General features: G+C 47.4%; 4 protein-coding genes across 7 annotated transcripts; all 4 read right to left on the bottom strand.

Annotated features, from left to right (window-relative positions):
* Positions 1-254: 254 nt before the first annotated feature.
* Positions 255-7,502, bottom strand: LOC121349418 (peroxisomal succinyl-coenzyme A thioesterase-like). The gene is made up of 3 exons (XM_041459794.1): positions 6,803-7,502; positions 3,658-3,860; positions 255-2,848 (listed from the first exon to the last, which is right to left on the bottom strand). Exons 1-3 carry the CDS (start codon positions 7,500-7,502, stop codon positions 2,273-2,275), a joined length of 1,479 nt encoding a protein of 492 aa, XP_041315728.1. The 3' UTR covers positions 255-2,272.
* Positions 7,503-7,530: 28 nt separating this feature from the next.
* On the bottom strand, positions 7,531-13,870 carry LOC121349419 (acyl-coenzyme A thioesterase 1-like). 4 transcript variants are annotated; one of them, XM_041459797.1, is made up of 4 exons: positions 13,116-13,870; positions 11,037-11,239; positions 9,112-9,300; positions 7,531-8,988 (listed from the first exon to the last, which is right to left on the bottom strand). In XM_041459797.1, exons 1-4 carry the CDS (start codon positions 13,723-13,725, stop codon positions 8,695-8,697), a joined length of 1,296 nt encoding a protein of 431 aa, XP_041315731.1. In that variant the 5' UTR covers positions 13,726-13,870; the 3' UTR covers positions 7,531-8,694. The 4 variants fall into 4 exon arrangements, with proteins under 4 accessions (XP_041315731.1, XP_041315730.1, XP_041315733.1 ...); XM_041459796.1 differs by having other exon boundaries at positions 7,531-9,300; positions 13,116-13,869; XM_041459799.1 differs by lacking the exon at positions 13,116-13,870 and adding an exon at positions 11,713-11,746 and having other exon boundaries at positions 7,531-9,300.
* Positions 13,871-15,597: 1,727 nt separating this feature from the next.
* On the bottom strand, positions 15,598-22,277 carry LOC121349540 (acyl-coenzyme A thioesterase 1-like). Its single transcript, XM_041460086.1, has 3 exons — positions 22,181-22,277; positions 17,104-17,306; positions 15,598-16,464 (listed from the first exon to the last, which is right to left on the bottom strand). The coding sequence occupies exons 1-3, from the start codon at positions 22,275-22,277 to the stop codon at positions 15,883-15,885; spliced, it is 882 nt and encodes a 293-aa protein (XP_041316020.1). The 3' UTR covers positions 15,598-15,882.
* LOC121349539 (acyl-coenzyme A thioesterase 1-like) lies at positions 21,891-24,196 on the bottom strand. The gene is given in 2 exon segments (XM_041460085.1): positions 21,891-23,456; positions 24,193-24,196. Coding segments are annotated over 2 exon segments (642 nt in total). The 3' UTR covers positions 21,891-22,818.
* Positions 24,197-25,685: the final 1,489 nt, after the last annotated feature.

The raw sequence follows: 25,685 nt of genomic DNA, 5'->3' as shown, positions 1-25,685 counted from the left end.
GCTATACATTCTGCAGAGTGCTGCAATGCCCCTTGGGTCCCCAGGTAGCACTGTAAATGTACAAAATATATATACACAAAATGCCTTGTTTTCAACAGGTCCTTCCATTAATTTTTTTGTCCAGGAAACCCTGACTCATTGACAAAAAGGCTCTTTGCAGTAAAATTACATTTTTTTACAAGCTTTCCTCCTTTTAAAGCCAAGTATCATTCACTTTTCCAAACAAATACTTAACATCAAATTGTTACACGTGCTTGCTTTTTAATAAACGAAGTGTTTTATTTCTCTTTCAAATTGCATGTATCTGACAAAATTTAACACTGAATTGTTTTAAAAGCTTGTGCTTTAGAAATTAAGTCTGAGACCTCTTAATCTACCTGGTTTTTGGTTTTTTTATTTACAATTTAACATTTACTTCCTGAACCTCCAGATTGCAATCTTGCATTGCGATGCATATGTTGAGGTAGGACTGCAGTGTGGAGACGCAGGTATTGGCACTGAGAGAGTGACAGAACAGGGATAGGGGAGGTGCTGCTCTTGCATAATTAATAACGGCTCCGGCTTCTGAAGAGACACAGGATGAGGCAGGAACCTTCAGACGACAGACAACCCTTTCTCCTACAGTTGCCACTTGAAACGAGTGTGGAAGAAAAGGCAGTCTGACAGATATGGGTGACACCAAGGAGCACACTGCAGCAGGCTCTGGTCCTGGACTTCTGGGGCTGCTTGTGTTAGCAGAGGTTCAGGCACCAGATACGACTTGGCAAAAGCCTGTTCAGCTGGTGAGGGAGTTTAGAGACCAGGCATGAAGAGATCTTTTGTGGAGTTTGCAGGATGGAGCTTCTCTTGTAAAGAATGGATGGATAAATTGTTCAGTTGGCATTGATTGTGTGTGAAAAACATGTGACTTTAATAAAACGATAAGGAATAATAAGAGTTGCAGAAAGCTATTGAGACTGACCAGCAGCATAATGACAGTTAACTGGAGAGAGATCCCTGAGAGCAAAGCAAAACTGAGTACCACTAATGCAAGTTTTGTATCTTCCTGGGCAGCTCTCAAACTGGTCTGACAAAAATGACTTTGGAAGGAGAAATTTTGTTCAACAGGCCTTCAGCACCAACACTATTTCAGCAAGACCCTCTTGAGAGATCAACTCATTTGGGAATAAGTTGTTTCTGTCTACCTGAATGGTGAGGGGAAAAAAAGGCACTAGCCAAGAATGAATTTGGATTAAAATTTTAAAAAAAATCTCGGGCAGTCATGGAAAAGCTATCCTAGATTTGGCTTTGGGCGCTTTTTTGGGGGGGGCATTGTTAGTTTGGTATGACTCTGACTTAATCACCATCATAAGGCCACAGCTTTTTACAGTCAATTTAAATCTACAGGCTAGGTTTTCTGTCTCCCAGCTCTGCTTCCTCCTTAAGAACAGCTGTCAGCATCTGTTGACATCACTACTAAAGAGTTCCACAAGTAAAAAATCCCTAACTTAATGGCTGTATTTAGACATGTTCTAACATATCCAACAGAATCTTAATACCCTGAGTGTCAAACGGCAATCCAAGACATTACAGGAACAGACAGGTACATCCCAAATACAAGACAGTGCTAGTACTGCCATTCTTCTTGGATGACAAGGAAAAGTACTCTTCATTTTTCCATTCAGCACATTGTTCTTTTTGGAAAGAAACAGACTGTCACCAGAAGACCACAATGCTAAGTATACAAGCCTCATTTCAAGTAGGTTTCTCCAGCTTCGTGTAAATGGAAAATATTTCTGAAGTGTATCTGGCTGTGAATATGAGAATTCTGGGGTAAGGTAGCTTAGGACTCAAAGTCAGAGTTATCATGATTTGGATGTCTACGTTTATCATCTGTCATTGCCGAGGGGTGATCCTGTCTGTCACTGCTGAGGGTGCAGGCTGCTTGTTAACATTCTGTGAGGTGTAAATACTGCAAGCAAGGAAGTAGCTACTGCTCTCTTCAGGTACTTGTTTCTTCATATCATGACCACTTTGAGCTGTCAGATTTGTACCATTGTGCAGCCTGCTTGTTGTTTCACATCTCTGTTCACCTAGTTAAATTAACTTAGACTGCTCCAAATAAATCCCTTTCTTTTTAGATTTATACTTGTAACTAAGTAGTCATTTGGTTATTTTCATATTTCAAGGCTTGTCTCAGTCAATCCCTTCAATTCACCAGTCATCACCAGTCGTTTTGGTGGCTCAAGTTCAGTCCTTGCAGATCTGCAACAGCTTGCATGTGCTTAAGTGTTCATCCCAAATGCAAGTGCAGAAACTCCTGAATCTTTCCCCAGGAGTGTTCCTGTGCATGGGCATGTGCTTTGCTCTCTCCACCCCCCAGAACAGGCACCCCCAAAACACGATCCATAGCTACCTGACAAAATGGAGTAGAAGGAGGATCAATTCGGTGACCTGCTCCTGGATAACTCAGGAGTTCAAAGTTCTCTTTCCCATGCTGGCGTAGACGCCTGACTGCCAGCTCAGCATATAAGGAGCTCTTCCACATCCGATCATCTTCCCCTACCACTAAGAGAAAGTGACCTTCTGCTTTTTCAATGGGGATCACGCTAGGAGAATTAGCAGGATCCGTTGGGTCTTCCAGAGCTTCAAAAATGTCAAATACACCAGAGTCAGAGACACTGACTTTCTTCATATCAAAACGCAGCCCGGGCAGAGTCATTTCACCATAATGGAGGTCTGCAACTGTGTTTGAGCTACAGCCAGAGATTGAGACAGCAGCCACTACTTCTGGCAGGAAGGTGATCATGGAGAGTGCTAATTCTGCCCCTTTCCCAGTCCCAATCACTCCAACTCCTGGTCCTTTCACCTTCAGATAAGATAGGGGGTGGAAAAGAGAGGAAGAAAGGAATAAAGGAAGCATACATTATAATGGGATTAGTCATTAATTGACTTTGGAGTTGCTTTATTAAAAAAAAAAGGTTAGGTTAATTATTGATGTAACCTGTTGGAAAGTGGCAGTCTGGACTCACGCTCCTCCTCCCATTTATGGTGTTATTTTTTAGAGACACCGAGACATCAAACCCCACAAAAAAATGCCAACAGGCACAAGGCACATCACTCAGTCCTTACCTGGTCCCTACTGCATATGTTAATGCAAGTTTTTCCCATTTTCCTAAAACAGGTAACAGGAAACTCAAGTCTCAGGAAAATAAGGTAACCTCACAAATTACATTTGAAGGATTAGATAAGTAGCATTTGTCTTGGTCTTTTTCTAGCCTGGAAAGTAAAACTGAAAGCAACACCCCATATCATCAACTTAACTCTTTCAGCTATTACTGAGCAGTGTCATATCATCCTCTCTTAAAACTAATTGCTTTCATGTAAGAAAAAAACCCAAACAAGCCCAACATTTTTATCACCACTGGTCCTGTTTGGAGGATACTCCAGCATTCACTATCCTACTGAACAGCAATCTTCTAGCTCCAGCATAAATTTAACAGATACTTTGTGCTGGAAGAAATTCACTTTCCGCAATCATATGTGTAAACCACCACTGGGCCTAAGCTTGCTCAGTAGAAACTAATACTCAAATATAAAAAAAAAATCACCACCACCACCACTTAGGCATAACTGCTAAATCCTCCCTAGTCCCAAGAGATTTCTCACTGCACTCACCTTTGGGTGACGCCGTAGGAACCTTGCTGCCTCCTCAAAGTACTCAAGTTTTAATTCTTTCAAGACCCTAGGAAGATCTTCAAAGTCAAAATATGGCAGAGAAAGAGCAGCAAAACCATGGGTAGCCAGGAGACTGGATCTAAATTCGATTAAGCCTCCTTCATCACCATACATGTCAATCACTCCTGGAAAGGGACCATCCCCTGTATTAAAGAGAAGAGTTACAGAGGAAAAGTTATCAAACAGGACATAAAAAACTATCTGGTGAAGAGTGAACAACAAAATACAGAATGCTTAAGACATTTGCTATTAATAGTCATATAAGACATTAGCTATTAATAGTCATTATTTTTCCATTTGCACAACAGAGATTTAAGAGAACCAGTGCTGTATCCTGCTCCAGCTATTTCAAACTAAGAATAGGTCCAAGTCCTTACATTCCTGTAAAAATATATGAAATCACAGGTTTTGCTTTTTAAAACAAAAAACAAACAAACAAAAAACCAAACAAAAACCCCAAAACAAAAAACAAAAAACCTCAACAAAAATAACAACAACAGTTCTAAATGCATTTTCCATGGTCTTAACCTCCGGCCCTCAGACCAATCATACACCAAGTCAGCTATTTTCCCACAAAGTCACTTCTTAATTAGCAAAGTGCAAGCTCACGAGTAATGAAGCAAGACCACTGAGCCCTTGAAGTAAATTCTACAAAACTTACGTAAACTCTGGAATAAACTGAACTGAGCAAAGCCCAACAAAGATAATCCATTGTTAAAATCAACTGGACTTACTATCTCTCTCTCAGCATGAGCACGGTAAGCCTTGGCAGGAGAACTGCTCCTGCAGCCGTGATGAGACAGAAGGCCGCACTGAGCTCTGTGGTGCGGCTGTGTGTGCAGGGCTGATGGACAGATAAACGCGCACATACATGTGTACCATCTGTGCCACCAAACTACAGGAAGAATCAGAACCACAATTGTAAACAGCCGTGCTTTTGCAGCCAAGGTCATGTTGTAAAATGTTTGTATGCCAAGCCAGATCTTAGGCTAAAAGGCTAAAGATGCTACTTAATGGAGCTTTAAAGACCGCAAGCAAGCTAATTTTTTTTTTCTTTTTTCTTTTTTTTTCCCCCTGGGACTAGATGTCACATCTGATGTGCCCTGATCCAGCTCACTACAACCATCTCAGCACAAAGAGCACACGCTTGTTGTAAGAGTGTGTTAACTGACACTACTTGTATGTGCTAAAGAAAAGGTCTCTGGCATTTCAATACACTTGAGAAAAGGAAGCTTTCTTCCCTGTCCTTTTAGCATGTCCTTCCCTAGACATGCTAAATGGTGGAAACCTCCCAGATTAAAGCATTAAGAAGTCAGAAAGGGACTGAAACATGCTTTTGGGTTCTTACTCGTTCAGGTCTGATCTTTTTTCATTGAAGCTCAATATTGTACTTGAGAGAAAACAGGTTGGGATAAATTTATTATAATGCTATGATCAGCAGCAACCTTTAGTTAGCAGTCAGCCTATACAGCAAGCAAATATATATCACTCCTACCTAGAAAGCTTTCTAGCAAGAGCATGTAATCAGAACATAGCAATAGATGAATGCGTTTCTCTCTTGCGAAGACACCCTTTAATTTGCACAGGGATCCTGAACTGCTTCTCTAAGTGCCTACACATGCCCAAGTATATGGGTCCTGCAGAGCTCACTAAAAAGCAGGATTAACAACTTTATTAGACAACTTAATTAGACAACTTTACCAACACTTAAAAACAAACAAACCTCCCCATCTGTAACTCTTATTCCTGAATTGAGAAATCGCTTTAATATTAAAATTACATCATAAGCCCACTCATCCTCTCACTTTTAATAAGAATGGTTCACATTTAAGATTCCTATCTTAAAAATATTAACTTTTTTTGTCCCTGGAACAAAAAAGGGTATGGTCATAATGTTGTAACTGGATCTTCCATCACGAAGGACAGCAATATCATTTAAGCAATGACTCCAGACTTTGATTACAGTGCCAGACTTTCTATAAAGGGGAAAATGCAGTTTCATCTTGCAGATGTCTGGATTCCCACTGAGCTCAGCAGAAATCAAGCTCATCTTCTAAGGCAGGATAGATCAAAACAATGTCCCAGAGATGGAAAATCCAGCATGCTGACTAAACATCTGAAATTCAAAGTTCAATCTCTGTTGTTTTTTTCCTCAGTGGACTTTGGATCTGTATCTAAATGGATAAAAAAATCATTGGTTTGGAATGAAAATACTTAAATACTTAATAACTGTAGTCATACTTACAGGAGTTGCTGAACCAAGCAGTTTTAAATTAGAGGTAATGTGGAGGGCAGTTCCAGTACCCACAACACTAGGGGAACTACAAGAAGTTTAACTCATAGCTCAAGTGTACAAACACAATCACTGGTGTAAGGTTTCATTTTCCAACACCACTCACAGACCATCAGAATATCACACCTCTTAAAGCACAACTATCTCATAAACAGAACAGGCAGAACTGGCTCATAAATCCATTTTGGTTTTATACCACAAAAGTAACCCAACTACTAACTGCAGTAACTCTGTAGGAACAGAGGTGAGATACATGCATTTTTTAGAATTTCATCTGTTGCTCTGCTTCCTGGCTTGTGTTTCAAAGGGAAGAAATTTAATTCAGTCCTACTTAGGGTAAAATCCTTGGGACATTCAGCACAGGCTCACACAATGAAGCGCGTCAGCTTTTCTAGATGTTAGATTCTGGTACTCCAGAGCAAACATCAAACCTACTGAAAACCCACAGGCCGAGCACAGCAACGAAGTAAACTCTACAAGCCCCGTTCTGCTTTGGCTCCGGCCCGTCCCGCAAGAGCCGCCTCCCCGCGCCCGCCCTGCTCGGCGCCGCCGAGAAGGACCAGGCGGGGCGGCCACGCACAAGCCGGGCCCTGTCGCGACAAGCACTTGGGATATTTTCCTAAGAGTTCAGGGCCACCTGTCTGCAGGGCAGCGTTCGGCTGTTAGCGAATGCGGATTCCCCGGGTGACAGCCTCTGCAAGGGTTTATTTTACGAGACTTTCCTTGCTCTGGTCCGAGAAGGCGGGGGGTCCCGCCGGCCTCGGGGCGAAGGTCTCGGGCCGGGGCACTCACCCGGCGGCAGGAAAAGGGAGCCCCTTACGACTCCTTCCTTCAGCCGTATCCTCCGCACGCCGGGGGCCGTGAACAGCCTCTGCACCTCGGCCTTGGCCACCACGGGCCCGGGCATGGAGCCGGGCGGGCTGTGGCCCTGGTGGACCAACACCTCCACCTTCATCGGGGTGCTGGTGTTGCGGGGAACGAGCCGCTGGTACGGCCTCTCCATGCCGGCGGGGGCCAGGCTCCAAAAGAGCCCCATGGGCTCCACGCCGGTGTAGTCCCCGCCGTGGGAGGCGTCCGTGCCCAGGTGCAGCTCCCCGCGGCTGTCCGCCCGGTAGTGCGCGCACGACTGGAAGAGGCAACCGCGATCATCGGCCGCCACCGCCCGCAGGGTCACCGGCTGCCCCGGGCTCAGCCCCACCACCCGCGTCTCTACCCGCTCGTCCGCCGGACCGGCGGTGGGGGATACGGCCAGGCTGGCAGCCCGTCGGGCCGGCGGGGTGCGCAGCAGGGCCCGCGCCGGGGCGGCGGCGGCGGCCAGCGCTCTCCACATGGCGGCGGCAGTGGCGGGTGCGCGGTGCGGCCGCGCCGCCCGCAATATCGGTACCGCGGCCGCCGCCCCTTCCAGGCGTCCCCAATAGAGAGCAGAGCCCCTCCCCGCCCACCAGCCCCGCGAGGCCGCCAGCCCCGGCCGCTCCCGCCTCCCCGAAACCATCCAACGGACTGGAGCAGCGAGCCGTGGGCAGCGGTTAAAGTTTCACTTTAATCCATTACAAGTACGGTGGATACAAAACGCACAAACGGGCCTGACGCACAGGCAACAGCAGAGCCGGATACGGGCTACAGGCACTGGCGGGTACAACGTGTTCGGGGACACAGTGCAGACGCGCCGGCAACTCCCAGCGTCTTCTCCTTCAACCCCACGCTTGGGTGCACAGAGCTACTGACGGTCCCGGCGGGGCTGAGCGCTCACCCCGCTGCGCAGAGAGCAGCGGGCGTGCAGCCGGAGCCCCGCTCCGCCACAGCGGGCCGGCCGCCTCAGGCCCCTGCCAGGCCGCCTCACGGAGCCGCCGTGCCAGCGCCGCCGCCGGGCTGTTCTCAGCAGCCCTTAGGAGCTGGCAGCTGAGACGGCATTTGGGGAACGCACAGGCAGGGAGCTCCGACAGTGCTGCGGATCTCCACAGCGATACCCAGCCGTGCTGAGGAGACACCCGGGAGCGAATCCTGGATGACAACTAACAGGACCTGTTCTGTTGTTTCTTCACGCTTACGAACTTCCACAGACTGTGTAAATGTCTCATTTCTACTGCATGCTCTCAGAACATCACATCAAGCTATGGGCTGTTTGTTGCCTATAAATGTGAAGTGTTACCTGAGGCTGCTGGCACAGTAGTATTTTGGTAAGTGAAATATTAGATATTTTTAAGGCAGATGCATTTTAGTGGTTTGAGAGAAAGGCAAGAAGCAACAAAGGAGGGAGAACAGAAAGATTACTGGAGGCAGATTACTGCCTCCAGAAAAACTGGAATACTGGAACTAGAACACAAAGCTGGGCAATGGCATACATCTCCTCTGAGAAGGCCAAGGCATGTTTTCATCCCAGTTTTCAGGTTGGATGAGTTACCTACTGCTTCAATTCACACTCAAAGCACACAGCCTTACCACCATTTGTTTTCCACAGCTTATAACCCTGAACTACATAAAACAGGAGGCCAAGGCCTCTAACCCAGATTAGAGGGTGTAAAAAGGAAGCTGCTTTCTTGCTTTCACTCACCATCATCCTCCAAGAAACCTAAGAGCTTATTCTCTGATGTTCCTTGTTCTCATTCTGAGCTATTTAACAAAACAATTTAACAAAACACTTTAACAAAACCAGCATCTTCATCTGTAAAGTAACCCAATTCATATCAAAGCTTACTGGATGTTCCAGATGGCTTGCCTGTGAGGTGTTTACAAAAGAAAGCTTGGATTTGCTGCCAAGCATCTATCTGTGCCTCACAGTGTGCCTTGGGCTCCCCTCCCCACATCACAGGCTTGCCAAATAGCAGGTGCATTGAGGCTGCACACATTGGGAAAAAGGGAGGTTCAATGTAGTGTCCTGCTCCAGGATAACAGACTATCTCAGGCTTCTCCTTCCCATGAGCTTGCAAACGTTTGCTCCCCTCAACTGCAAAGAATTCACTTTTCCAGTTGTGATCATCCTGGCCAACAATGAACAAGAAGGAACACTCAGCCTTCTCCAAAGGGATAAAGCTTTGCTGGTCAGGCCCTTCTAGCGGGCTGTTCAATGCATCAATAATATCAGCAATCCCAGACTTGCTGACCTTGATGCGTTTTCGATTGATACCAAGGGGTGGAATGGTGATGTCCTTGTAGTGGAGCACCGCACCCACATTTGCCACCGAGCCATTGATGAGGGCAGTGGCTGTGATGCCCTTTAGGAAGGAGGCCATGGAGACGCACAGGTCACCCCCCTTAGAGTGTCCAAGCAAACCAATTCCTGGACCTTTAACCTGGAGGTGAGAGAAGAGAAACCACAAGCAATGAACCATGGCATGCCATTTCTTTAATATATTGCCATGTTTGCAGCTGTGTCTATCCCAAATTTGGACCCCACCTACAGGCATCTGAGGTTCTGTGTACAGGGCCCATGTCTGAGGGATCCTAGGCACTGTGCTTGATTTATGATCCTAAGCCCTACTGAGACTGCAGCATCATCCTAACAAAGCTACAAGGTTCAGTGCTGAAGCACAGAGTACAGCTGTGCTTGCAAATGTGCAGTCCCAGATTCACTTTATTTATAATGCAGTTGAGGGAAGAAGAGGGAAAGAGCAGGGGAGGCCTCCTCTCCTCCTCCTTTGCTTTCTTTCAGTGCAAAATGCTCAAGGTCAGCAATGACTGTGATATTGTCACCACTTATGTTAATGTTTTTCTTATATTCAAGGTTCCCCTATTAAGAAGCTGATGTGGGGTAGCAGGCTTCACATGACCTGCTCTCCTGCTTCTCTAGAATGTTTGGTATCTAACTCACAGGAAGTAGTCTGAGGTAGCTTACTCATTAAAACTTATCTTAAAAATATAACCTATTAAAACCATTTTTCTAGGAGAATTGTACAGTCCCCTGGAGTCAATCTGGACTAGGTTACCTTCATTTTCTTTTACACAAGGCAAATTAACTAGAATAGGAAAGTCAAATGACCTTACTGGGTGCTGAAATCCTGTAAGGATACTGGAAGATTAGCTAATACCACAATGCTTCAATATCCATAGACTCTCAGGGGCAAATAGGCTCTGAGACAGCATCAAAATTTAATACCTTCTGTATCTTATTACCAGTGTAACAGGCTTCAAACCCACTGACTTTGAAATATGTGAAGGGGGAAATTACAAAATATGGCTGAAACTGCACATTAAAAACATGTGGAGGTGTTAATGGGAGGCAATGGTACTGTACTGCTCTCAAGGGAAAAAAATGCAGGGGGAAGCAATTTCCAGATTTTTTTGGGCAGAGAGGTGGCATGAGCAGTTAAGGTTAAGGTGACTTAAAAAGCAGTCAAGACCTTTAACAACTGCTCATCTTTCTGAGGTTGAGGAATGTATTTCTGTTCGTTCTCCAGAGAAACCAACTGTTGGTTTGTGCAATTCTAGCTAGTGTCACTCACAGCTACTTATAAGGAGATGCAGAATTGAGCAGGGTTCTCTTCCAAGAGGTGCTGAATTAGAAGGATCCCTAAGTGCATAACTAGCTACTAAAACCCACACTTATGAAATACCAACATTTGGAGTGATTTTAAGAGCTTATAAAATACACAGCATCAAATGCGTATTGGTGGATTTCCTTGAGTTTCCTTGGGTTCCCTGAGACCTGGATCACAGAAGGCTGTCATGTGCTCCACAGCTGAAAAGGACATTTCATTCTGAAGGACATTCTACAGAGCATAAATCTAAAATCCCCACTGCAAGTCCAGTAAGCCTCCAGGAAACTAGCACCCTAGTTATGACACTGGGTTGAATGGAGTAGAAATTACCAGTATGTGACCAATGTGTCACTGTTTCACTTGGCCAGTTCAAAAGGAAGAGTTGGAATAATCTGCCAGAGAGCCATTGTAATGGGAGTTAAAGATATAAAACAATAACAGCAAACTCAACAGCGATGCTGTTTTAAGTACAGCAGCTCTGCCCCATCTGTAGTCTGACAGGACCTAACTAATGAGAGCTCACTGTAGTGAGAGTCAATGAACAAACCAACCTGGGTGTGTTGTAACATATAGTTTACAGCTTCTTCAAAATATTCCAGGTGGAATTCCTTCATCCCTTTGGGGAGATCTTCATAGCTGTAGAAAGCCAGAGCCAGCACAGCAAAGCCATGGTTGGCCAGCAGGCATGCCCTGTATTCAGGGAGTCCTCCTCCAGTTCCATACAAGTCAATGATTCCTGGAAAGGGGCCACTTCCTGAGAGAGACCACGTAACAGTACACATTAACCCACAATTTTTAATTTATATTCCAAATTCATAGGTCTGGGAATGTGTCTTAAAAAAAAAATTACAGCAGCAGAATGGTATTGAGAGTCCTAAATTACTGTGACGGTTTTAATGAAATGGCTACATTGCTTCAAGATAAACAAACTAGCACAAATTAGCAGGTCTGCTAATGTTTTAGATAACATCAGGAAACAAGCAGCTGGAAGAGTAGGGATCTTTTGACAGTCACAATTAGTTCTCTGTATCATGTAAATTCACTGCAAATGTATTATGCTCTGCTTCAGAAATACCCAGCAGCTTCTCCTTAGTGCATTTTTCAGAAGGCTGATCCAAAAAAATCCCATCTTCTGATGGTTCCAGCTTCTCAATTTTAGTGTAAATGCACCTCAGTCATTTATTCTGGGATTAAGACAAGAAAGTATTTGAAACCAGCCTTGCTTACCTGGTAAGGGAAGCATTAAGTTAGGTTCATCATGGGACAGGGACTGAAGTCCAGAGCTGGGAGGGATTACTGCAAAGTACTAACCAAGTTTGGAAAGGAGGAGGCCAAGAGGGAGACTTCCATTCCTGCTCAGGAGGGAGGGTGAGGCTTCCCTTAGGTGTCTGCAGACTAACATCAAACATGTCTAACAAGCAAGAACCAGAAATTCACCTCCAGCCTCAAGGAGACAGATGAAGTCAGAGCAGTCAGAGCCCAGGGCACTGGCTGGCACAGCACATATGATTTCAGCACTGTCATGAAAGAGTTATCTGGGACAGACAGGAAAGAAAGGGGAGAGGGGAAGGCATGTGATACATAGAATAGCTCCTTGGGGTTCCAGAGATATGCTTGGTGAAAACCTCTGTATCAGGGAGGGAAGGAAAGGTGGGATGTGGTGGGGGTGTGGCGACCAGAGAACCAAGGGAATGCAAGAAATGAGGCTTCCTACAGAAAATTAGCAGAAATCTGGACAGCTGATGGAAGGACAACACAACATTTGTCAGGCAATCTGAACACCTCACAGACCCTTTTCATTATTTTCTGACAAAAATACTGCCAGGGCAAGTCTCTCCAATGTTTTCCTTGACCTGCTCACAAACAGGGAAGAACTGGGGACAATGTGGCAGCAAAAGGCAACTTGGGCTACAGCAATTAGGACGTTACTAAGTTCAGGGTGTGTGGAGAGGCTGGAAAGGGAAGCCTCAGACAAACCCCACAGTTTAGGAGAGCATCTTCCACTTACTCAAAAGAATTACTACCTGATTTTCCTAGAAAACAGCCAGATAGAGGAAAGGTGCCTTGAAAACTGTCTGACTCCACCTCCCATGGCATTTGGGAACAAAAAAAGTGTACTGTGATCAATGCCTTCATGTGCAGTAGAAGTCAGTTAAACAGACACACCACAGGAGGCTGTTCCGTGTGAGGAGTACGGCCAGCAGATCAAAGCTGGTGGGGCTGATCAGGCCACGCCTTGAGGGGTGTCCCGTCCCTACTGGCGGGACGCAGCTCCCCCTTGTCCTCTGCCTGGTGCGGAGCGCCAGGGGAGCCTGCGAGTTCGGGGCCGAAAGTAGAGGTAGCAACGTGGGGGAAGGAGCCCGGCATGGCCGGTACTTTTTTTTTTTTGTTTAACCTCAAGCCCCGAGTAAGAATGGTTATTCCTCTCCCTTCTGCAACTGTGTCCTGGCACATGCATGGGCAGGTGAATTGGGAAGCATGGTCAGGATAGTCACTGGCATGGGAGGGGGGAGGGAAGGATGGGGGAAAGGACCTGGGGCTTTAATGGACTCCTTCACAGAGGTCATGGAACAACTTTCACCAGCAAAACACCGGTTAGAGAAAGTCGGTTGGCTGCAGTTGGTACTCACCGGGGGGCAGGAAAAGCGTCGCCCGGATCCTGCCTTCTCGCACCGGGACTCTGCGCACCCCGTCCCGCAGGAACGCCCGCTCGTGCTGCGCCTGGGCCAGGAGCCGCCCGGGGCGCTCCCCGTGGCCCTCAAAGACCTCCAGCTGCAGGAGGAAGGGGCTCTGCACGTCCCGCTTTACCAGCCGCCAGAAAGGCTTCTGGGGCTGCAAAGCCCAGAGCAGCCCCATGGGCTCCAGGCCGGAGAAGCTGCCTCCCGGCAGCGCAGGACAGCGGGCGAGGTCCAGCTGCCCGTCGTCGCCCGCCTGGTAGTGGGCAGTGGCCTGGAAGAGCTCTCCGGTCTCGTCCCGCAAGGACGTCCGCAGAGTGACCTGCTGCCGCGGGCCGAGGCCCTGCACGGCGATGGCCAGCGGCTCATCGAAGAGGCTGCGGGCGGCGGGCGACAGGCGGATGGAGGGGGCCATGGAGGAGAGTCCCTGGGCGGGGGCTGTCCCGGGGCTCCACGCGGGGCCGCGGCTCCGCGGGGCTGCAGGCGCGGGGCCGGGCCAGGGCAGCCGCCTCTGCCAGGCACGGCAGCTGGCCCGGCTCAGGGAGCGGGCACTGACCTGCCACATAGCTCCGGATCGCTCCGGCCTCTGAGGGCGGATTCTGGGGCAGATCCTCGCGAAACCAGGGCCGGGCTCGGGCCTGGAGTGCCGCTGGCACGCCCCGGCGGGGAGGAGCGGGGCGGCAGCTCCCTTGTCCCGCCCGCCCGCTTCCCTCCTCCGTGCCGATTTCCATACCTCCCTACTTTCCTGCATGCCCGCCTCCTCTTCTGTCTTCCCCCCGCTGCCTTCCCCGGCTGTGGGAGGCTTCATCCAAGGCCGCCGAGTCCTTGAAACCCGTCTGGTACTCGGCGAGCTCCTTGGTGTCCCCCCGAGCTCTCCCGTGCCGGGCGGTGACTGCGGGCAGGAGACGTGGGGAGAAGACGAGCCAGCGAGCAGAATCGCAGTCGGAATTCACTGGACAGGGAAGGGCCAGTGTGGGACAGGCCGTACAGAGATGGGACAGCTCTGCACGGCACGGCCGAACTGTGCCGTGCCGCTCAGCCAAGGGACCGCAGCGAGGGCCAGCTCCAGCCGAGGCGGGGAGAAGCCACACCAGCACAAGGCTCGCCATTGCTTCTTGACTCCTTGCCGGCTCTGCTTCTCTGTTTGTTACCCCAAGACATGGGCAAGGTGGGTTATGTCTCCACCAGGCTCTGCCCGGCCTAGGCAGCTGCACAGCCACGTGTATTAGAAAGGATGGTTAGGGTGGTCAGGGATGCAGGAGCAAGAAGGGAGGAGCACTTTCACAGACTATTTAGGTAGGTCAGGAAACGTGGCTCTTCTAAGGGATTGTGCAAGGAATTAAAAAACAGGGTCATTCAGTCCATCTGAGGCAGAGATGGATCTTCTGATCCAAAAGGAACTGCAGAGGGAGAGCTTCCTGAAGCTCTCACTTTTCCTGGGAGATGAAGGCAGGCATGCCTCATGCTCTGAGCTCATTTTGTCTGTCATAGAGGTGTGAAAGAAGTGGAAGCATCTAAGGAAATGTCAAGCATCGCCCTAATTGCAAATATTAAGTGGTCAGAGATATTGGGCAGTCTTTCATTCACCATGGAAATTACCCTTTCTCTCCAAACAGGTGAGGTGTTCTGTCATCTAGCATTTGGGTATGTTGTCTGCCCTGAATGGGTGGCAACTATTCCTATTGTTGAGAACAACACTCTGTGGCTTACATTACTGGATTTGATCATGGGCTTGACCATATGTGGGAGCAGATGCTAAGGGAAAGGGTCCTGGAGGCTTCAGCAAAATTCCTTCGCCTCCATGCTTGGTGACACAAGAGCTGTGGAAGACAGTGAAGGTAAGGGGGCTATGTGTCTGTCGTCTATGGTCTCCTGTTCGCACCTGGGCAACCTTTGATCTCAAGTTGCTGCAAGCTTTCTTAAGCATTCACGCTGGGATGAGAAAATAGTCAAGCTGCAAACCCTGCTTCTAACCAAAGCATAGCAAAAGACTCCATGTCTTTCAAATCTCAGTCTCTTTATTACAATTCTCATCCCAGTAACAAAGATTAAAATGTTCCACATCATGTAGGAGAAGATCAAAATGGCTGTAAATTCAACAGAAAGTTTGTTAGCATGATATCTTGGGGCCAGAAGTATCCACAAGCCAGAGCACTTCCTTTGGAAGGGAAGATGAAAAGAAGGCACAAAAGGCAAACAACCTTTCCCTTAACCAGAGACAGCCCAGTATCGTGGCCATAGCAGCCATTCTTACACACTTCCAGCAGCACAGAAGTCAGAGATGTTTCCATTGCAATGACAGGGTCACCAGAAGAGCAGTGCTGCTCCAAAATTGTCATTAGAGACAATTGTCATTAGAGATAATTAGTATGACCTGAGGACAGCATATGCACGTAGACACCACAGTGACATGGAAAGCACTGTCAAGTATTAGAGGAATAGAAACGACCCGAGAAGAAACATAACTGTGCATTTTGCACATGACCTGTTTCATCAAAGATTAATGCAAAAAACACCATTCCTTTTCTTGATACTTGAGCAAAAAGGTTGGGAGGGGAACAGAAAAGGCAAATCCCTTTATTTTCTGTGTTATGGATGTGCAGAGGTATGGAAGACACTGTAGTTGTACAGCTGTGACAAGGTTTGACCTGATAAATGTAGCAGAATTTATCAGATCTCGTTGCTCAAAATTGCGTGTTACTTGCACATTATTTGTTGCACATTAGTTAACAATTAAATGCTTTTTGAAAAAAGCCTGGATCTGTGACCAAGCATGAACCTGAGCTTTAGAATGAGCCCTGAGCTCCCCACCCAGGACTGCTCGCTTGTGGAAAACAGGGTGGCTTCCTGTGTGGTACAAAGGGAAAAAGGGAGGGTCTATGCAGTGCCCTGTTCCAGGGTAGGAGAGAATCTGGAAATTTCCCTTCCCTTGAGCCTGCAGAAGCTTGCAGATTTCAGAGGCATAATACTCACTTTTGACAACACGGTCATCTTGGCCCACCATAAATAAAAACTGTGCCTCAGCTTTCTCTAGTGGGATCCGGCTTTGGTTGCCAGGGGCTTGAAAGGGATCATCGATGACATCAGAATAATCAAGAAGTTTGGAATTGGTGGCCTTGGCTTTGTGTTCATATAAGGTCACAGTGGGGATGATTTTATCCTTGTAAGAGAAAGGAATACAAGTAGCAGCAACAGGGGCATTGAGGGAAGCAACAGCCATGATGTTGTTCAGGAAGGCAGCCATGGCAAGGGACACTTCACCTCCTTTGGAGAAACCGAGCAGGCCAACCCCTGGACCCTTCACCTGGGAGACAGGAGGAAATGCTCATCAGTGCTGAGCTGAAAAGCACAACAGCTGATTCATGGAGGGGAAGATTGTCCAATGCTGAGAGTTTCCAAAACCATATGAAGAAATTCATGGCAATGATTACTTTTCCTTCTGGACAATTGACAGGCACACCCTCCCACACCCCCTATACTTCCTCCTCACACTGTACTTCAAACCACTCACATGCAGAATGCTCCCTGGTGCTCTGAAATCAGCCAGGAGTGGGGGGACATGATTTCATCCATCTGGGGACAGCTTGTAGGTCACAGCTGTGAATTATTAGTTTTAGACCCTGGGAGATGCTCTTTACTTTTTACTCTTGAAACTGTAGGAGGACAATTGGTAGCAACTCATGAAGGCTTTCTCCTGCACACACTTCCCACCTGGTTACATCTGATCTGTCTCGTGATGTTGCTTTGTGATCTCTCTCCACTCCTCTTCCAGTGCATGAATACTTGCCCCTTCTCTTTCCTAGAACTCGGACACCCAAAATCCTTGCAAAGGCCAGCCCTGCCAGGTGAGTATTTCTGCAGCTTCCTCCAAAGATGACTTGGGCAAAATGAGAGAACTTTATAGGAGCAGTTCCTAGAAACCAGAAGAAACAGGTGTTCCTACCTGTGGGTGCTGCAGCATATAGTTCACTGCCTCTTCAAAATATTCCAGGTGGAGTTCTTTTGGTTCCTGGGGCAGATCCTCAAATTGATAATAAGCCAGGGCGAGTGTGGCAAAGCCATGATTGGCCAGCAGGCTTGCTCTGGGCTCAAAAAGACCTCCTCCAAGTCCATGTATATCAATGATCCCTGGAAAGGTGTCTTCTCCTGGAGCAAACAAGACAAAGATCAAAATTGCCTGAAATGACTCCTTTCAATGTTTCTCTCGTTTGGAATACATCAAACAAGGTACCAAACAGGAACTGCAGAAAAGCATCTTTTAGGAAAGACACTATCAGTCAGCTGTGCAGTGTCAGCACCTGAAAAAATTCTAGAGTGTGTTGCAGAGGAAAAAAGTGCAGGAGCAGAACTTCTTAGGTAAGGTGCAAGCCTTTATTTGTTTTAGGAATCAGCAGTAGTGTGGGTTGTGCTTAGGGCCAACAGGAGGAGAGTCTTTGGTAAAAGAATCTTGTTCTAAATTCTTGTCCTGTAAGCAGTCCTGTAACAACAAGCGCTTCACCTACCACTATAAAAGTCCTCAAGGTATCATGGTTTGATAGATGCAATGCAAACTAGAAACTGTAAGATTTTTTGTTTGTATTGTGACTTTTTAATGTTTGTGATCCCTTGAAAAGCTGTAAGTCACCCAAACCAGTACTTTGTTTCTTTACCAGTTGTGTCTGGCAGCAGTCAGTATCAAATTCTGCACAGGATGCTACAGGTATCTCAGTGGGTGATCAGCAGATCTCTGTTTGGATCTTTCTTGGTCCAGGATGCTCTTTTCCTCATCCTGGGAGAATCCTGAACCTGTCCAACCAGTGCAGGGAAAGAGAATGCTTTGCATGTTGCATTCCTTCAACCTGATTGGTTTTGCGACTGCAACCTGCCGGAAAGCTCCACAAGCCACAGGCCAGAGAAGGTGACCCTGGACCTGTTGGGGAGTAGAGAAGACCTAGCTCACACCTGCTTCTGGCTTCAGGAGAGCCACAGGCCTGAGCGTGCTCATGCCTCCCACCCTTGGAGAATGCCCTTCTGCCACAGTCTCAGACCCTGCACCACCGTGGCCCATGCATCTGCAGATAAGGCTGCAGGTGGAAGGTGGGAATGTGCTGCGGGGTGTCACAGAGGCGAGGAGAGAGAGAGCACAGCATCTGTTCACTCTCTGCCTTGGACCATGGAGACCCTGCTGTCAAAAGCGCTGCTGTGCTCTTCCTTCTGTGGCTGTTTGCATGCAGGCAACAGCACATCTACTGGTTCTTCACGGGCTGTGAGCACTCAGAGCAGTAGCTGTGTGGCCAGGGGCCAGGAGTGCAGTTGTCTGTGGCCCATGGCTTAGCTGTGTGGCAGGGTTCTGTGGACTTGCACTGAACAAGCCCAGAAAGTGTCGTACAGCTGAATAAGGCCATGGGGGTGCTCAAGGGAGGTGTGAGTACTGTAGCAAAAGCCCTTTGAGTTCTCTGCCTCTACATGGCCTTAGGTCCTTTGCTGAGGAGTATCCAACTACTGAATCTGAATGTGGAGATGTGTGCTGTAGAGAGCAGGCTCAGGAACTGAAAATCATGACGGGGTATCTCAGTGCAGGACAATTTGAGTGTGGTGAGATCACGGTTGTGAAACACATCTCCAAATAGAACTAAGAGAAATACTGATTACAAACTGAGCTTACAGTCTTGCTAAGTTGAAGCTTGTTTGTGCTGGCAGTAGGATGGAAATAAATGCTTTTTATCCTGTGCCTAGGAAACAAGTCAAAAAGTGCCTACAAAACAATTCAAAGTGCCAGGCAATTTTTGGCAAGGGCTTATCATTTTAAAACCCAGGCAAAGGGTGGAGGCCAGGAGACTCAGAGGAAATGCACTAACATTTGACTTACTGAAAGTGCCTCAGCTCAGGGGAAGTGGGGTATTTTTGGACATAAAGTGTATGCAGGTGGCTTCTTCCCTCTCCTGGTCAGCAGGTGGGGAAGAGGTGAGGCAGAGGAGGGAGTCCTGGCCTTGTTTTGGGCGGGTTGCTAAGTCTGTGAAATCAGCCTTCCCACACCCTGGACTCTGGCAGGAAAGGCTTAGTGTAGCTGCTCAGAAGATGCTGGAGACAGGTGGTGTCTTGGGCAATCCTTACAGTCTCAGAAAGGTGCTCTGTGCCTTTCCCAGAGCAATTAGATAATTGCCTTTCCTGCTGGAAAGATTTATTCTCTGTAAATGTTCTTGAGCCCCTCCTCTTTCTTCTCTCTTTCAAAAACTGATGATGCTCACCCCAATATGGTGGGCCATGGTCACCAAATAGTTACTGTAGTTCTATAGTTAGTTGTTGTTGGGGGAGGAGGAAGAACCCCAACCCCTCCCAGTGAATAAGAATGTCAATGACTGTCACAGAGCCCTTCCCCACCACTGTATTCTGCGTCTCCTTGTCCAGCAGCTCTCCTTGCACACTCACATTCACTTGCCGTGAATTTCTTCATGGCTGTTTTTCAGGCTTTTTTTTTTTTTTTTTATGAAGCATCTCAGCTCAAAGAAGAGAAAGCTCCAGGGACATCTTATTGCTACCTTTCTGTACCTGAAGGAGGCCTGAAAAATGAGGAAAAATTTGTTAGCAGGGCAATGGCTTTAAACTAAAAGACAGTTGATACAGATTAGACATAAGGTAGAAGTTTTTTACAATGAGGGTAGTAAAACACTGTCCCGGGTTGCCCAGAGAGGCAATGGATGTCGCGTGCCTGGAAACATCCAACACTAGGTTGGACAGGGCTCTGAGCAATCTGATCTAGTTGAAGATGTCCTTGCTTATTGCATGGGGGGTTGGACTGAGTGACATTTAAGGTCCCTTTCAACCTGAACTGTTCTATGATACTAAGATTTCCAAAAGGCAGATGCTCTCTCCAGACACTTTTTGATGCATAGTGTGCTTATCTGCTCTCTACAGCAGGCCTGCTGGACTGGACACAGACACAGCTGCATCCCTCTTTCCTGGGTTTCTCCTGCAGGCTCTTTTTGCCTCTAACTCAGCCAAGCTGCAGGCCTGGGAACATCTCAGGAAGAGACAGCCCTACCAGCCAGCGCTGCTCTCCTGGCATCTCCTGGGACATGCAGTCTTGCACCTTTTGTGCAATGACAGCACATGGCATTGCCATGAGCTACCCTGAGACTTACGCTCCTCCCTCCCTCCTGCTCTGTCACATTCTCTTCTAGCCCACACTCAAAGAACCTTATCCATGCTAGGGCAGGCCCAGAGGTGCAGACAGTGCTGCTGATAACATCTGTTATGAAACATGATAGGCAGGGAAGGGCTAAAATGGTGACGCCCAGGTGCTGAAAACATGACAGGCCTGAGGCAGCTGCTGGCTCTGAGGTTTGCCCCATGTGTACCAAGCTGGCCTGGAGGACAACTGCAAAGTGGAGAAACCCAGGACAGCTAGTTCAGCTTGCACAAAGAGATGGTGTTCACAAAGGAGGGCCCTCCAGGTCTGACAGAAGTGGTGCTCCCTGGCCCCCAGTTTTGTCCTTGCAAAGCAGTTGGGGGTGCCAGTGGCAGTTCGTTGTACACAGATGTTTTGGAGTGTGACTTCTCTGCTGAGGAGGGGCAGAAGGCCCTCAGGGCCTTTCCACCAACAGGGTGCTTGATCCACCCTGGGATGGGAGAGTGGTCAAGATGCAAAATCTGCTTCTAACCAAAGCACAACAAATGATTACATGGCTTCTAAGTTTCAGACTCTTTATTGCAATTCTCACCCCAACAACAAAGAAGGCAAACAACCTTTCCCAAGGCTTAACCAGAGACAGCCCAGCATCGTGGCCATAGCAGCCATTCTTACACACTTCCAGCAGCATGGAAGTCAGAGATGTGTCCACTGCAATGACAGGGTCACCAGAAGAGCAGTGAAATCCCTGATCCAAAATTGTCATTAGAGACCATTAGTATGACCTGAGGACAGCATATGCATGTAGACACCACAGTGACATGGAAAGCACTGTCAAGTATTAGAGGAATAGAAACGACCCGAGAAGAAACATAACTGTGCATTTTGCACATGACCTGTTTCATCAAAGATTAATGCAAAAAACACCATTCCTTTTCTTGATACTTGAGCAAAAAGGTTGGGAGGGGAACAGAAAAGGCAAATCCCTTTATTTTCTGTGTTATGGATGTGCAGGGCTAAAATGGTGACGCCCAGGTGCTGAAAACATGACAGGCCTGAGGCAGCTGCTGGCTCTGAGGTTTGCCCCATGTGTACCAAGCTGGCCTGGAGGACAACTGCAAAGTGGAGAAACCCAGGACAGCTAGTTCAGCTTGCACAAAGAGATGGTGTTCACAAAGGAGGGCCCTCCAGGTCTGACAGAAGTGGTGCTCCCTGGCCCCCAGTTTTGTCCTTGCAAAGCAGTTGGGGGTGCCAGTGGCAGTTCGTTGTACACAGATGTTTTGGAGTGTGACTTCTCTGCTGAGGAGGGGCAGAAGGCCCTCAGGGCCTTTCCACCAACAGGGTGCTTGATCCACCCTGGGATGGGAGAGTGGTCAAGATGCAAAATCTGCTTCTAACCAAAGCACAACAAATGATTACATGGCTTCTAAGTTTCAGACTCTTTATTGCAATTCTCACCCCAACAACAAAGAAGGCAAACAACCTTTCCCAAGGCTTAACCAGAGACAGCCCAGTATCGTGGCCATAGCAGCCATTCTTACACACTTCCAGCAGCATGGAAGTCAGAGATGTGTCCACTGCAATGACAGGGTCACCAGAAGAGCAGTGAAATCCCTGATCCAAAATTGTCATTAGAGACCATTAGTATGACCTGAGGACAGCATATGCATGTAGACACCACAGTGACATGGAAAGCACTGTCAAGTATTAGAGGAATAGAAACCACCCTAGAAGAAACATAACTGTGCATTTTGCACATGACCTGTTTCATCAAAGATTAATGCAAAAAACACCATTCCTTTTCTTGATACTTGAGCAAAAAGGTTGAGAGGGGAAAAGAAACAGAAAAGGCAAACCCCCTTTATTTTCTGTGTTATGATGTGCAAAGGTATGGAAGACACTGTAGTTGTACTGGTACAGCTGTGACAAGGGTTGACCTGCACGGCGATGGCCAGCGGCTCATCGAAGAGGCTGCGGGCAGCGGGCGACAGGCGGATGGAGGGGGCCATGGAGGGGAGTCCCTGGGCGGGGGCTGTCCCGGGGCTCCTGCCACATGGCTCCGGAGTTGTTCAGTACACTGTCTCTGCATTCAAGCCAAGGCTACTTTTATACATGCAGTTTCCCACATACAGGCGGGGGTGGGGGGAATTGTGGCAGGAATGGTGTGGGCACACACATGCTGGGAGATGCCGTGCCCTGGGAGATGCCAAGTCTGCCTGGAGCCACTACTGCATCCCTGCCAGCACCCACGACAGGGCAGGCTCATCACAGCCTATCCCCTGACACTGATGAAGCATCTCAGCTCAAAGAAGAGAAAGCTCCAGGGACATCTTATTGCCACCTTTCAGTACCTGAAGGAGGCATGTAAAATGAGGAAAAATTTATAAGCAATGTAACAGCTTTAAACTAAAAGATCAATTTTTCTGTTTTATGGATGTGCAAAGGTATGGAAGACACTGTAGTTGTACAGCTGTGACAATGTTTGACCTGATAAATGTAGCAGAATTTATCAGATCTCGTTGCTCAAAATTGCACATTATTTGTTGCACATTAGTTAACAATTAAATGCTTTTTGAAAAAAGCCTGGATCTGTGACCAAGCATGAACCTGAGCTTTAGAATGAGCCCTGAGCTCCCCACCCAGGACTGCTCGCTTGTGGAAAACGGGGTGGCTTCCTGTGTGGTACAAAGGGAAAAAGGGAGGGTCTATGCAGTGCCCTGTTCCAGGGTAGGAGAGAATCTGGAAATTTCCCTTCCCTTGAGCCTGCAGAAGCTTGCAGATTTCAGAGGCATAATACTCACTTTTGACAACACGGTCATCTTGGCCCACCATAAATAAAAACTGTGCCTCAGCTTTCTCTAGTGGGATCCGGCTTTGGTTGCCAGGGGCTTGAAAGGGATCATCGATGACATCAGAATAATCAAGAAGTTTGGAATTGGTGGCCTTGGCTTTGTGTTCGTGCATGTCAAAGCATGGGGTTTTTTATCCATCATAGCAGAGAGGAATCAATGTAACAGTCACAGAGGGAATTTTCCTATTGCTTTCCACAAAGGGAATGCTTCCCACTGGGGAAGCAACAGCCATGATGTTCTTCAGGAAGGCAGCCATAGCAAGGGACACTTCACCTCCTTTGGAGAAACCGAGCAGGCCAACCCCTGGACCCTTCACCTGGGAGACAGGAGGAAATGCTCATCAGTGCTGAGCTGAAAAGATTCATGGAGGGGAAGATTGTCTAATGCTGAGTTTTCAAAACCACACAAAGCATGTGACAGCAATATTTATTTTTTTTCTTTTGAACAAATGACAGGCATCTCCTACGCAAGAATTTTTTCTACTCCATGCAAAATGTTCCCTTATGGCAGCCAAGAGAGAACAAGCACAATTTGACACCATTTGAGCTCTGGTTGCAAGAGAAAAGTAAGATTATTTAGAGCTAATGTGGAACCGTTTTGGTAGTGGGAGGCTGTACGAAGAGATTGGGGTTCCCCCACGTTGGACAGAGACAGTTTCAGCCAGCTCAGAGTTGTACCTGATGCTGCTCAAAGATGAGGGGGAGGTGGTTTTAATTTTCTTTTTATATCTCTCTGTGTACTCTGTTATTTACTGGCAATAAATTAAATTAATCTTCTCTAAGTCAAGTCAGTTTTGCCCATGATGTTGGGCAAAATATTGATGAATTATTCCCTGTCCTTATCTTGACCTGTAAGGTTTCTCTTAGTTTCTCCACCCCTCCTGTTGTTAAAGAGGATTGAAAGAGTGGCTTGACAGACATCCAACAGCCAGCCACCAGTAAAGACTTTTAAAAAAATATTTTCTAGACTAAGAGTTCACATGTGGACATGTGATGACAATCCATGAAAACTGCTTCAAAAAATGCGGGTGTCTCCTCTCAGCCACTCTGAGATGGTGGTATCTGAATAGTACTCATGCTCTGCCCTTCCAGTGCATCTCTGTTTGATCCTTCCCCTTTCCTAGGTGAGAATTCTGGCAGATGTTAGCTAAACCAGATGAGTATTTTTGCATCTTTCTTGAAAGTGGCAAAGTGACAGGCACATGTGGGACTGCTGACTCCCCTCCCCACTTTTTGTGCCCCATGTAGTTGTTGTGAAACTCAATGGTGCTTGTGTCCTTCAAAAAGATGCTGTTCCTGTGCCCCAAGGGTCTGATTATGAGAGCAAATAAAGTCTTACTCTCTCAAAACTCTCCTGTCCTCAGCTTCGCTTGCAAAAATTGGTGGATATGTTCCCTGTACCTTCATTTGTGTTTCTACACTGCTTGGAACCATCAGCATGGTCCTTGCCTTATGGGATGCAGAACATTCCCCTCCAATAGCCACAGTGTGGCCTCTGGAGCACATGACATGCCTTTGGTGCCTGTGCTGTGCTGCCTGCACAACAGGGCCTTCAGGCCTGTGCTGCCCTGCACAGAACCCAAACCCTACAGGAAACTCAGGCAGCTCTTCCTTACAGAGGAGACCACAGGTAGCTCCCACCTAGGACCTGAGTAACACAGCATATGTGGCCCTGCCCTTATTGAACAGTGCAGAAAGACAAACAGTTTCTGTTTGACTGTAGATATGCTAAATAGAGCTGTTTCCTTATACAAGAATCTTACAATACCTTAAAAGACTGAAGGGGGACCAATCTCTGCTATGAACCACATCTGCGTGACGTGGGGAAATGCTTCTTTGCTTGGGGTTCTCTGCATCTATAGGGATGTAAGATTTGTGTTATCTATAATACATGGCATTTTTAGATACCTTACAAAATATGAATGCTTTTCTTACTGGGATCATAATGGACCACCACCTCCTCGTTAAAAAAATTTGGTATACTCTGCAAGTCTCAGCAAGAAATACCTTTCTGCAGAAAGAGCAATGAAGAAAAGAGAAACTCTGTGCCTGGCTACCCCTGTGTAAATCTGCGAGGAGTGCCTGTAAGGTGTCTAGCCCTTACAGGTTTCCAGAGTCCAGGGAAAGGAAAAGCTAAGGGGATTTTATGCTGTCTTTGGTTGGCATTAAAGTGCTCAGAACAGACATGGGGGTGCTTGCAGCCATCGCAAAAAGAGCTGCATGAGCTCCAGATTCAGCTCTGCAGCACAGCCCCAAGCAGCAAAGCTGCACTGCTGGTGCCTGTGGTTGCACACAGAGCAATCCAGGAAGGGCACCACTGAGACATGAGATATTCACCAGGGACATAAATGGTGGGGTAAGGATGGCTGACCCTCTGGTGAGGATGAATAGACAGGGGGGTCAGAGGATGAGTATGGCAACAGCATTTCTGTCCAACCACTAGTGCTTCACAGAGTCAAGAGGCCCCAAGGGCACCTCAGCATGATCTTGTGCAATTTTACACAGCTCAGCTTTCAAGATTTAGCAAAAGCACTTAGGCAAAAGAGGGAGGAAAGGTTGGCAGTGT

Source organism: Pyrgilauda ruficollis, unplaced genomic scaffold (assembly GCF_017590135.1).
Source record: "Pyrgilauda ruficollis isolate IOZ18807 unplaced genomic scaffold, ASM1759013v1 scaffold14, whole genome shotgun sequence".
Taxonomy (NCBI): Eukaryota; Metazoa; Chordata; class Aves; order Passeriformes; family Passeridae; genus Pyrgilauda; species Pyrgilauda ruficollis.
This window is presented reverse-complemented; position numbering and strand designations above follow the sequence as displayed.